The 13,508-nt window shown below is 39.7% G+C and overlaps 1 protein-coding gene and 1 long non-coding RNA gene across 3 annotated transcripts in view; one reads left to right on the top strand and one right to left on the bottom strand.

Moving 5' to 3' along the window:
* Positions 1–11,302, top strand: part of kif15 (kinesin family member 15) — a 158,928-nt gene extending 147,626 nt beyond the window's left edge. Inside the window, exons 34-35 of the mRNA XM_069913478.1 lie at positions 7,013–7,144; positions 7,759–11,302. Of these exons, the coding sequence (XP_069769579.1) occupies positions 7,013–7,144; positions 7,759–7,809 (183 nt within the window). The 3' untranslated portion in view covers positions 7,810–11,302. The remainder of the gene's footprint in view (positions 1–7,012; positions 7,145–7,758) is intronic.
* LOC138751320 (uncharacterized) overlaps positions 1–13,508 on the bottom strand; it is a 29,962-nt gene that overhangs the window by 15,903 nt on the left and 551 nt on the right. Inside the window, exons 2-3 of one of the 2 annotated variants that reach the window (XR_011349816.1) lie at positions 6,992–7,066; positions 5,681–6,877 (exon numbers count right to left, since the gene is read on the bottom strand). This is a non-coding gene — a long non-coding RNA (uncharacterized lncRNA). Of the gene's footprint in view, positions 1–5,680; positions 6,878–6,991; positions 7,067–13,508 lie in introns of those variants that run through there. The other variant, XR_011349815.1, reaches the window with a different exon arrangement.

Raw genomic sequence — 13,508 nt, 5'->3', positions numbered from 1 at the left:
ATGCTTCATTACCTCTCCACTATTTTTCTTTACCTCAACTGGTTCAATATTTTTTTCCCTAGTAAATACCGAGGCAAAGAAATCATTCAAAATTTCCCACATTTCCTCTGACTTCTCACTCAGCCTACCCTCACTATCTACAAGCGGTCCAATTTTATCCCTCACTAATCTTTTACTTTTAATGTACTTATAGAAACCCTTTGGATTTATTTTTACTCTGTCTGCCAAAGCCTCTTCGTGCCTTTTTTTGGCCTTTCTAATTTCTTTCTTAAGATTCCTTCTACACTCCTTGTAGTCCTCCTTCAAATTGTCAGCTCTCTGTTCTTTATACCTCTTGTACACCTCCCTTTTTCTCCTAACCAAATTTCCAATATTCCTCGAAAACCAAGCCTCCCTATGACTCCCAGCCTTTCCTTTGATCCTCACTGGGACCCTGTACTACTCTGTACCCTCAAAATTTCTTTTTTGAATATCCTCCATTTCTCATTTACACCCTCACCTGAAAATATCCTGTCCCACTCAATACTCCCCAAATCCCTTCTTATTCCTTCGAAATTTGCTCTTCTCCAATCCAGAACCTCAACTTTAGGCCCCTCCTTGCTCCTCCCTAAAACTACCTTAAAACTAACAGAATTATGATCACTAGACCCAATTGGATCTCCAACATTAATGTCTGATACCTGACCTAGCTCATTCCCTAACATGAGATCCAGTATTACACTGTCCCAAGTCGGTTCTTCTACTAATTGATTCAGAAAACAATCTTGAATGTCAGTGGTGGGGACATGACTGGAGGGGGTTTCTGAGAGATAAGATCTATCGGCATTTGGAAAGGGAAGAGTTGATTAGGGTGTTTGGTATGGCCTTGTGTCTGGGAAATTGTGTCTCACAGATTTGAGTTTATTAAAGAGGTGACTAGAGGATTGATTAAGACAGCATTGTAGCTGTTATCCGGATGGCCTTAGCAAAGCCTTCGATATGGTGGACAACCTGGAAGGTTAGATCAATGGGTTCCAGGCTGAGCTGGCCAGTTGGATATAGAATTTGCATGGTGGAAGGAGTGAGGATGGTGGTGATGGTTTGTTTCTTAGGTTGAAGGACTGTGATCTGAGCTGGGTCTGTGGCTATTTATTATGCATATTAATGTCTTGGATAAGAGTCATGTGGCCTGATAAACAAGTTTGTGGATGACACCAACAGTGATGTGGTGAACATGGGTGTCTACAAATATGTAGGATCTAGATAAACTGAGAATATGGGCCAAGGAACAGCAAATTAAATTTAACCCTGACAAGTGTGAAATGGTGCATTTTGGGAAGGCATTTGACACATTTGCCTTTGTCTGGCAGAGCGATGAGTACAGAGCTGGGACGTCATGTACAACTGTTGAGGCAACTCCTGAAGTACTGGTCACCACATGAAAGGAAGAATGTGAAGTAGAGAGATGCAGAGGATTCTCAAGGATATTGCCACTGGAGGGACTAGACAGCTTGAATTATAAAGAGAAGTGGGATTGTCTGGGACTATCTTTGGGTTGAAGAGAGTTTAAGGGTAACTGCTTGTAGAGCTTCTAAAATTGAGGGGCAGAGATTTGGTGAATTGTTTTTCCCAGACCAAGGGAGTCTAAAACTAGAGGACATAGGATGGAGAGTGAAAAATTGAAGGCAGATTTTCCACACAGTGGTGGCTATATGGAACAAACTGTAAAAAGGAAGGGGCCAAGGCAGGTACAATGTAATACTTTAAAGAGATTGAGATAGGTGCATGGATAAGAGAGGTTTAGAGGGATTTGGGCCAAATATAGTTAAATAGGATGAGTTCAGGATGACAACTTGGCTAGAATGAATGAGTTGGGCAGAAGGGCCTGTATAGGTCAATGGCATTGTGCTACAGAAAGTGTGCAGAGGGGATTTACAAGGATGCTGCCTGGATTTGAAAATATGTTGAGTGAATATGGTCTTTTCTCCATGGAGCCATGGACGATGAGGGGGTAACCTGATAGAGGTGTGCAAGATCATGACAGACAATGATTATATGGGTGACCAGAAGATTTCTCCCAGAGGCGAAATGATTAACACGAGTGGACATAGTTTTAAGGTGCTTGGGAGTAAGTACAGAGGGATGTAAGAGGTGAGTTATTCACACAGTGAGTGGAGGGTGCATGGAATGCACTACTGGCAATGGTGATGGAGGCAGATACAAAAGGATTTTTAAGAGACCATTAGATAGGTACATGGAACAAAAAAAAATGGAGGATATTCATTTTTAATTTAAATTTAGACATGTGACACAGTTACAGGCCCTTCTGTCACAGAGCCCATGCCACCTAATTAACTTACAACCTCCATATGTTTTTATGAAGGGTGGGAGGAAGCTGGAGCACCTGGAGGACACCCTCGTACAGATGGGAGAATGTACAAACTCCTTTCAGACAGTACCAGATTCTTTTTTTTTAAACTTTATTTAAAATTTTATGACATGAATAAAATAAAAATTACATTTAAAGAAATAATAAAAAATAAGATAATAAAAATTAGAATACTACATCATTAAACTACACAAATTAACCCCCCCCCAATAATTATAACACAACATTAATCATCTAATTTAAAATTAGTCCAACCCTCCCCCCCAAAATAATGAGTGAAGAATTAATTAACAATATTGTAAATAAAATAGAAAAAACCCCACTTACAAAAAAAGGATAAAACTTAACAACAAAAAAAATTACTAACAACAAAAAAAATATCAATACTAAAATAATACCCTTAAACATATATTTAAATCAAACATAATACATGTATTTAACAAATGAAATCCACTTTAAAACTAAGTTCAAATATTAAAATCATATATCAACCACAAATCTGTTATTCAAAAAAATCATAATTAACAATACATAAATACAGAATTTCCATTAATACCAAGTTTCCTTTATAATTCATCGAGAGAACAAAAACATCCCTTAGAAAAACAATCAGATAAACTTTTTATTCCCTTCTCCTCCCCTTATATAAAAAATGAAAAAAAAGAAAAAAGTTCAAACTCTTATAAAATTCTCCATATTCTTCATTTATAACATCTTCAAAATTCTCTATTGAAATTAACTTAATTTTATTAAACTCTTCTCCCTCAATGTATTTGTACTTAATTTTCTTCTTATCACCTTCCCCTCATCTTCCTCTTCATCTAATTCAACATCCTCAATTTTTGACTTATTATCTTCTGTGACATCATCCTCTTAAAAAAGAAAGAAAAAAGAGAAAACACCCCCCCCCCCCAAAAAGGAGAGAAAAAAAAACCTCCTAATTCCCTCTCAATTACAATCAGAAGTCAAAAAGAGTTAAAAAAAAATTATTTATTTTAAAAAAAATAAAAAAACCTTCACTTCTTAACCCAAAAATTAAAAAGAAAAAAAAACAGGTCGGAGGTCACAACTACTTCCTCCTGTTTAAACCGCCCAAAGCGGTAACTCCCCCAAAATATTGGGTGTGAGATAACTCACAGGTAGCTGATGACTTCTGGAAACTAGTGCCCACCCAGTTCCCTCTCCCAACTCCCATTTCATTAAACTATCATAATTATTTAAGCTATTTAAACTCTTCTCAAAAAAAAGATAAAAGATTTATTTTTTTAAATCAACGTTACCACTTCGGTCACCATTGCTTCCATTTCTTTTAAAAAACTGGATCCCACCTTACATCTCTACTCTCTTTGGAGACCTTGAAGGACTACATCGTTCCTGAAACTGCATGATTGGTAGAGACTGAGCAAAGTCCATAATCTCTTTAGGATTGTCAAGGAACTTTGGCTAATTTCCATCCTAAAAAATCTTCAGTACTGCAGAATACCTGAATGTTCCCTTATGTCTTTTTTTCCACAACCGTTCTTTCGCAGAATTAAATTCGCATCGTTGAAACATAATTTCTTGACTCAAATCTTGATAGAAGAAAACAGGATTATTCTGAACCATCAAATGAGATCTATTTTGCTGGGCATTTCTAATAGCCGTACGTAAAATTGTCTCTCTGTCACAATAATTTAAACAACGGATCAAAACAGATCTTGGATTCTGTCCTGAAAAAGATTTTCTTCTTAAAACTCTATAAGCACATTCCAGTATTAAACCTTCAGGGAATTTATCCTGTCCTAACACTCGTGGAATCCATTCAGTAAAAAATTTTCTTGGATCTGGTCCTTCTATGCCTTCTGGCAAACCAACAATTTTCACGTTGTTCCGTCTAGATTGATTCTCCAAATAATCAACCTTTTTTGCTAAATTTTTATTTTGGATCTGCAATGTTTCAATTATTCTATTTTCATCTTGCAGTTGATCCTGTGCATCGACTAAACCTTGATCACACATTTCAAATCTTTCAATGGTTTCAAGCTTAAAAGCTCCATTAATGACTTCCGCCATCGCATTAATCTTGGAAATAAACAGGTTCACAAAATTAGCTAAGTTACTCGATACAGAATATATCTTATCTTCAAGATCCTTAACAGACATTTCAACAGAAGTAGATTCAGGCATAATGGGGTCTTGCTGTTCCTTAGAGACCACGGGATCTTCTGTCCCTTCCCTTAATTTAGTATCTTTTCTAGCAGTTTGACTTCGTATAAAAATCCCTCTCAAAGTCCCCCCAGCAATGCCAGGAGACTGAAGATCAGGGTTATCTTTAAGCCAAATCTCTTTAATCATCTTCACTGAATCGATGTCTGGAAAAACCGTTGTAATTGAAGATGCATGTTGCAGCGCCACCACTATAGCAGTCGAATGACAACTCTTTAACTCTCCAGCTGGTGGCGCCCCAGCTGATTCAACTGTCAAAACCTCAGCAACAACACCTGCAGTGGCCACCGTGCGAAACACTGGCACCCGTCCAGCCCCTTGTTCTGAAAGCTGTGGAGTGCGACCTTCAGAGAGCCTCACCGGCTTAAAACAAAGCTTCAATGCCGAACTCTGCACGTCCTCCTCTGGATCCATTCTACATTGAGACCTGGCTTCTTGTAAACAAGTAGGCTCAGACAATTTCGGAAAATGTAGTTTTTTAACAGTCTGTTGATATTTTCTTTTACCTTTTTTTTTGCATATAAACCATTAGGCACTAATCCAACACCTCTTATTATTTATAAACTTATAAAAGAACTTTAACGGGCACTTAAAGACAAAACAATAAATCAGGGTCAGGAGAGGTCTGGAAGGCACGTCTGTTCCCTATGCCATCTTGCCATGCCCCCCGACAGTACCAGATTCAAACCTAGGTCGCTGGGGCTGTAATAACATTGCGCTAACTGTGCTGCCAAGTAGGGAAATACTAAGAAGCTGTTATGAGTAAGATATTGAGTCAAAGGGCCTGTACTATGCTGTAGATTTGTATGTGCCAATTTAAATGCATGCTTTTGATAAGATGCTTTTCTTGCCCAATGTTTTTAAATTAAAAAAAAAACAAAATGCTGGAAATACTCAACAAGTCAGATTGCATCTATATGAAAAGAAATATCAAAAGTGACTTCATTTTAATTGATGTTTAAGGGCGCACATGATGCTGGCAAGGCACATCCCCCAAGGCCTTGTACAATATTTAAAGAACATTAACATGGGTCTGGACAGCAGGTGGAAGATCAGAAAACTGAAATCTCTGGAAAGTACAGATGACCCTTGCATTAAAGGGGTGTAGGGAGTGCTCCCAGAAAAAAAGGTTCAAAAACATTCCGGAGGTGCAGGTCAATTGGGCAGCAAGGGCTTGTGGGCCAAAAGGGCTTGTTACTGTGCTCAATGTCTTTAAAATAAAAACTTTATTGCAATTTCCCATTTTGTCATATGCAAGTGTGCCAAGAAACTAGAATTCTTTTTTTGTCGATAATAATTCTGAGCCAATTTTATTCTCTCAAATTTTTGGCAAATGATTTGTGAATTCTGAGGATGAATTTCTGTAACCCAAACAGCTGTAGAATTTTCCCTTTGTTAAATTTTTCCAACAATTTGTTTTTAGCAAGGACAGCAGATTTTATGACCTTTGGATCGTGATATTGAGCTGTCTGACCCTTCCCAAGCTCACACCCATACCATTTCTTGTGCTTATCTGAGCCTTTTGAATATCCCTATTGTACCAGCCTCAGCAATACGTTCCAAGCACCCACCACTCTGTGCAAAAACATCTTCCCTAACTTTCCTCTACTCACCTTAAACAGATGTCCTCTAGTATTTACTATTGTGGCTTCAGGAAAATGGTTCTGGCTGTCCATCCTGTCTAGGCCCCTCATCTTGTATAGTTCCTTCGATCACATCTCATCTCTTTTCAGTCGAAAGAGAAAGCCATTAATGAACTTGATGGGCTTTTAATCAATCCAGTAATTTGTAGCTTTGACCAGCTGTGGTTTTAGAGAAATCCGTGCCGTGACTGAATTAAAAAACCCAGGTAGTGTTTGAACTGCGGTACCTGAATTGTCAGCTCACTACTCTCAAATGTGCTTTTGAGAAGATATCCTCCAGTCTAGTATTTGAAACATTTCTCAAGTAGAAATTAGCTGGCTTGAAGGTGTGTGATGTTTTTGAATAATTGTGCTACTTTCACCATGCTTGTCCAGCACAGGTTCCTGCCTCCTGAGTTGCTGTTCGACTGAAGGTGGTATGTTTATGGATGTCGTAATTCCACATATCTGTTGTTTATAGTTGTACATACTTTCTTTTGTTCAGGGTCAGGAAGCACATTGATGGGACTTGTCAGTACATTCTTTGACTTGTGCATGTCAAATTTTGTGTGCATGTCAAATGTTGAGACCAGGTATTGGTTTTCAGTCACATTGTGCAAAGTTACAGGATGATTCTGAAAGCACCCTCCTTTGGTCAGAGAAATGGTTCCACTCGTGCAGTCTGCTTGTGAGGAGATTGAGGGATTTTCATGTAAATATGAAATGACAGTAAAAGATCATGTAAAAGATGACAGTGGTGGTGTTTGTCTTTTTCCAATTTTTTTTAAACACATACCTTACTTCTGTTCAACTGCAGGAGGTTACAACTCTTCGCAGCCAAGTAGTCAGACTTTCTGAAGAGAATGGAAAGCTGGTGGGACATCAGAACTTGCATCAGAAAATTCAACATTTGGTTAAAATCAAGAAAGAAAACATTCAACTTTTTGAGGTACAGTTTCTGAAAATTGGGAGAAATATTTATAATTTTTGGGCATATGTAGTTGGAACTTGGTGTGCAATGTATATTTTTCAGCATTAATGTAAGAAATAGCTTTTCTTGATTCAGGATGCTGCCCCACACCAGTGAAGATGATACTTTGATATCCATGCCCCAGAGAAACGGACACTAGTGGGTTAGGCAGCATTCGTGGAGCAAAATGGTCAAAGGGCCCTGGCCCAAAACGTTGATTGTCTATTTCTCTCCGTGCATGTTGTCTGAGCTGCTGAATCCTCCCTCTTCTCTTGATTTGAAATCAATGGGTGTCCTGTTGCACTCATATTCCTAATATAATTTACTGTTATTTCTGCATCTGCAAGGCAAACTGATCATTTGGTGGGAGGGGGCAGGAGAAAGAGTGTGACTTCCAAGGCCAAACTCTCCTCATGCAGCACAAGTTGGGAAGGAACAGTAAACCTTATTTATTCAGTGAAAGTGCCGGAGGATTCAGAGGGTTGGGCCTTGCCTATGAACAGGAGACAAGAAAGTTGCTCAGTCACTTGGTGTGGAGGTGATTGGTTGGTTGGTGCAGAGGTGTCTTGTTAATGTGCTTTTGTTTCCTTTAGGAAGTCAGATTACTGAAATTGGAGAACCTGAAACTGAAGGAACAAAAGTGATCCGAACTGAACACAACGGACAATGTATTGAGGGAACATCCATAGTGTAGCCAGGTCAGCATTAGAACAGGCCATTCAGTCCACTAAATCCTGCCTGACATATGGGCTCCCATTTGTATCTATTCTCTCTTCCAGCATTCAATCTGTCTGCTAGTTTTATTCACCTCTTTGGGAAAATGTTTCCAATGGTCTTTGAGCTGCACTTCTAATTTTATGTGCCACAATCATGTCCCCTCTTTGCATTCTCTCCAGGAAGTGCTCACAACTTCATCACTCCAGGGCAGCTCGTGGTGCACCTTTTCCCATTTTATCACATCTTTTCCACTGTATCTGGTACCAATTTTGCTGAACTGATCAGATACTATTTATTGCATTGTAATTAAATATTACACACAATCGCCTTTCATCTGCCATAATCTTTACCTGAATATTAGCTTTGCCATCCACTCCTTACAGTCAGAGAAAGAGAAGCAAAAGAGTCCCCCCCAGAGTCACCGAGTGATCATGGACTACCTCAATTACTCTTGTAGCCACACAAATCTCCAATTCGGTTCACACCACTGGCAAACCAAGCCCAAATCCAAACCTCCGACATGTTGAGGAAGCCTTCTGAGCCCAGGGCCTTTTGGGAGCCCACCTTTGTTCAGCATCCTCTTAAATCCAGTTTCCGATATCTGGTTCTTATTAGCCAGTCATCAGCAGCCTGATGTGAGTCCTTGGACCTCAAGCTGCCTTCGGCCTGTGTGGGTTCCTCGCCTGCAAGTTATCCAGTGCACACTGCCTTTGTGTGTGTGTGTGTTATTCAGCTGCAGAGCCCCTCAGTAGTTACCATCCTTAGGGTTGTCTCCTCTGCTCTCCTTCCCAACAGGGTGTGTTCTCCTTATTACTGATGCCATGCGTCATTCTGCTACTTCACTGGAGTCTGCAATCCCTCGAGGCCACTGACGAACACAGGCACCGACATCTTGGGCACAGACCCTGTGGTGGCAGGATTTTAAATAAAGCATCTTTGGCTTCTTAAGCAGGCTGTTTAAAGTCTGTACAGAGCTGTCAGCAGTCTGACTGGGCAGCAGAACCCTGCAGGGGAGTGCTGTGTCTCCATTTCCTGCTCTCCCTGTCCACACAGTAGCAGCACTGTTGTTGCAGCAGCTACGGTAGTGCTGCCATTCCTTCTTTCAAAATTAAAAGGAAGTCCACTGGAGGCACACACAGCATGTCTGAAGCTCGTCAAATTGTTCTTGGTCATGCATCATGGAAACAGGCCCTTCAGTCCAAGTTATCCACACCACACTCATCCCACCTTTAGCTTCTATCCCTCTGAACCCATTCTATCCATCCTCTGGCAGCCTGTTTCATACTTCAACCACCCTCTGTCAAAAATTTACCCCTTAGATTCATGTTAAATCTCTTCCCCCTCATCTAAAACCGATGTCCTCTGGTTACTGATTTTTTAAAAACTCTGGGCAAAAATCTTGTGCGTTCACCCACTCTCATGATTTGTACGCCTCTGAAATCACCCCTCATCCTCCTGTGCTCCAAGGAATAAAATCCTTGTCAGCTCAACATCTCCCTTTAGCTCAAACCCTCAAGTCCTGGCAACATCTTCGTCAATCTTCTCTGCACCCTCTTCAGCTTGATAGTGTCTTTCAAGTTCAAGTTTATTTATCATCTGATTGTACAAGTACAACCCGATTAAAAAGCCTTCTTCAGAACACAGCGCAACACACTGCAAACACACATACAGACATAATTCAAATACAGACGAACTATACACAGTAGTTGATATAAATTAAATATTACTAGTAAATAAATAGTTCAGTCACTGAAGGTTTGTGTTGTTTTTGTTATCTGCCATGGTCCCTCTGCTCCAACTGTGCCCTGACTTTACCATCTTATCAACTTGTGTTCCCATTTTCAGGGGACTATGGACTTGGACCCCTCAGTAATCAGAAATATTGTTGTTTTTGTTATCTGCCATGGTCCCTCTGCTCCAACTGTGCCCTGACTTTACCATCTTATCAACTTGTGTTCCCATTTTCAGGGGACTATGGACTTGGACCCCTCAGTAATCAGAAATATTGTTCATTCAGATTCTATGGCACCTGACCATTTAGTGTACACACCCTACCTCGATTTGTCTTCCCAAAATTTATCATCTTGTACATGGGATTACTTTCCATCTTCTAGCATTGCCTGGGTGCATTGAATCTTCAGGACTTGCAATTAAATCCATCAATCTCAGGTAACTCGTTCTTTGTTTCAGAACTAGCCATTTCTACCTGTTTTTTTTTGCTTTTTTTTTGTTTTTCGTTTAGTGTTGTCTGGCAGTGGTTCAATACATTAGATAGCTTTGAATTTAAATGAGTTTGTCAAACTGTAAATACCGTATATGCTGTTGTATAGGATGACTTTGTATAGAACAGCCCAAAATTTACACTCAAATGTCAGTTTTGAGCAATACTGTTTGTATAAGATGACCCCAAATCTGGCACTTACTGCTGACTAGTAGATGCTGTTATAAGCAAATCACAATATTTTTATAACAAATCAAAAGGTTTAAATTTTATTTGGGTATTTTTAAATAAACCAGTCACCCAAGAAGGCAGTGCCCATGATTGCCAGCTGCCATGAGGGGTTGTAGACTCCATGGAAGCAGAGTACTAGCACAAGGCACCAGAAAATGGAGAGACCACTCCATTTAAGAAGAAAAAGCAGAGATGACCCATGGGACAGTGATCACAGCAACAGACCAATAAAGGGTTCTGTGGCTAAGGACCCACACAAGCAGTGGGCTGTTGGTGACTCAAGGTGAAGAACCCACATAGGCTGTGGGCTACTGGAGACTGGGGTCAAGGGACTTGTACCAGGCTGCGAACTACTGGAGACTGGCTGAAATGGTACCAGGTATCTGAACTGGGATGCGAGAGGTGCCAAGGGTGCTGAGGAGTTCCTAATCGTATTGAAGGATCTGATCTGAAGCTTGGGTTGCCTATGTTTAGACCCTGTGGGGTCTGTGGGAGCACTGGTGACTGTAAGAGGTGCTTCAGGCAATTTCTGCTGATGGCAAATGTCTGTTTTACACCAGACAAAAAGCAATTTCATGTAATATGGCACTGATTTTAATTACATCACAATAAATTGAATCTTGGAACAGGCCGTTTAAAGCCTGTACAGAGCTGACACCAGTCGGACTGAGTGCATAGACCCCACAGAGGAGTGCTGAGACTTTGCAAATAAATAACAGGGCATGCACAATGTTGTGTTGAAGCTGGTGGGAAGATAGTGGCAGGGTTGAGACTTCATCAAAGTATGGATTTTAGACCCAGCATATAGGATGACCTGATTTTAAGTTTTGAGAATCGTCCTATGTGGCAGTATGTACGGTAAACCTTTATTAAATACTGTCCTCTGCTCTACTTTATGTCCAACCAGGAATTGATTGTGTATAAAATTTATGTAGTTCAAAGAATTATTTTTTAATAAACCATCTTAAATGCTAAAACAAAAGTTTAATGTATAAGTTCAACTTTCTGATTGATAAAAAGTATTTTTGCCTTGAAGATTTAATTGGCCTTTACAATGTATATAGGATATTTGATGGAAAAGATGTCTATAAATCACCACAATAGAGAGAAGCCATGTGCCTGAAAAAGGACACTTTGGATGTCCTGGAAGGTAAGGTGTCCTGTTGAGAGTAGATAAGGTGGAGGAGAAAGGGGTAGTATGCTTACAAAAGAGGGGTGGGAAGAGGTAGATATGGATTGGTTGGTTTGCAGCATATCCTCTGGAGATGGAGACAGATCCAGGATGGGGAGAGCTGTGTCAGATACACTCCAGGCAAATTTAAGGGCCAGGATGGGGAGAGCTGAGTCAGAAACACTCCAGGTAAATTTAAGGGCCTGGTAGATGTTGACAGTTACTGAAATTGTTGCAAACTGAACGGGTGCAGGAGGTGGCACCAATGTAGTGAAGGAAGAACTGGAGAGTGGGTCCCAGGTACGATTAGAACAGAGTGTTCCACACACCTGACTACAGGGCAGGTGTGTCTGGGGCCTGTACATGTGTAGGTGGCTACATACTGGGTCTGGAGAAAACAGGAGGAGTCGAAAGAGAAGTTGTTCAGGGTGAGGACGTTCTGCCAAGCAAAGGAGTGTGTGGAACTGAACAGCTCTGCATTCAAGAAAGGAGCAGAGGGCCTTGAGGCCCATGGATGCTGCCTGACCCATTGAATTGCACCACCTTCTCCTTGTAAGCAGACAAAAGGCAATTTCATGTAATATGGCACTTTTTATTGCATGACAATAAATCGAACATTGAATCTTGGAACAGGCTGTTTAAAGTCTGTACAGAGCCGACGCCAGTTGGAGGACTACAAAATTCCAGCATCTACATTGATTGTTTCTCTGGAGCAGTCATTCTCAACGGGGACCATGCAGCCCCCCTGGCGGCCACAGTACAGTCAAGGGGCAGTGGGGGCCTCAGACCGAAATAGTTTAGCTCTATAACTTTTCATGTTAAATGATCATCATTTGGATGATGAAATTGAGTTTTATGGCCAGGTTTGTGGATGTGAAGAGGGGTGGGAGATGATGAAAAAGTAGGAGTCTGTGGAGGGAAATGGACTTTGGGAGAATGGTCCCATCCTTGGTCTCATCCACTGAGGTGCCCCAAATGTAAACTTGAGGAACCACCTGTAATATTCCTCCTGGATAGGGTTTCCAGGCATCCTGTATTTACAGGACATGTCCTGCATTGACTTTATCAGGATGCCTTAAATGTCCTGAATTAAGATTTTGTAAAAAAATAAATTGCAAAATTCAACAGCTTAGAGCTGTGCAATTTGAAATTTTCAATAATCTTATTTGTGCTGCTTGAATTTTACTTCATTTAAACTTCATTATTACATTGAAGGAAGTTGATAAGTAATGAACTTGTTTGAAACTGCAGCCAATGAATGCATACGCTTGAAATTTCTCATTTCTTGCATTAAGATAGCAAAATATTTTTCATTTGTGTTTTGTAATTTAACCCCAACATGCCAAAACTAAATTGTAAATCTCGTGATTAAATTCTCTGAAGAATGGGTATTTATTAAACAAGTGAAAAGTTGTTTTTAAGCTTTGTTTATTCAATATCGAAAATAGCAGGGTCAGATACAAAGTAGCAGATATATGCTTGCCTCAACTACAAAAGAAACTGATATAAAAAATTTTTTCATTAAGATTAACATTTTAAAAACTTGTTGATCAAGAGATGCAATGTAATTCTGAATAATGGAAAAGCAAGTTATACCATGAAAGAAATTAAATTAAATTTGAAAAGCAATTTTCAGAGTTATTAATTTTATGCATACTGGCTCAAAATGCTAATGTTGAGCATGATTTCTCTTTAATGAATGGACAAAAGAACAAACTAAATAGGCTGTGACCACAGCAGAAGCTATGTCACAATGTTAATGGAACATAGATTATCAGTGCAAGGAATTTTGTAAGGAAGTTCTACAAAACAAGGACCTGTTAAGGAGAGCCAAGTCATCAGTGAAATATAATTAAAGATATGAAATTTAAATATTTTAATTGGATAAGAAATTAATATTTTGGCATTAGGGTCTCTTGCCTGCGTAAAGTTAACCAGATTAATTTTTTTATTTAATCCAGATAATTGTTACCAATAATTTTTAGTATGATTTTCCCATGCAG

This window comes from Narcine bancroftii, chromosome 1 (assembly GCF_036971445.1).
Source record: "Narcine bancroftii isolate sNarBan1 chromosome 1, sNarBan1.hap1, whole genome shotgun sequence".
Lineage (NCBI taxonomy): Eukaryota > Metazoa > Chordata > Chondrichthyes > Torpediniformes > Narcinidae > Narcine > Narcine bancroftii.
Note: the sequence above shows the minus strand (reverse complement) of the source record. Positions and strands in the feature narration are given on the sequence as shown.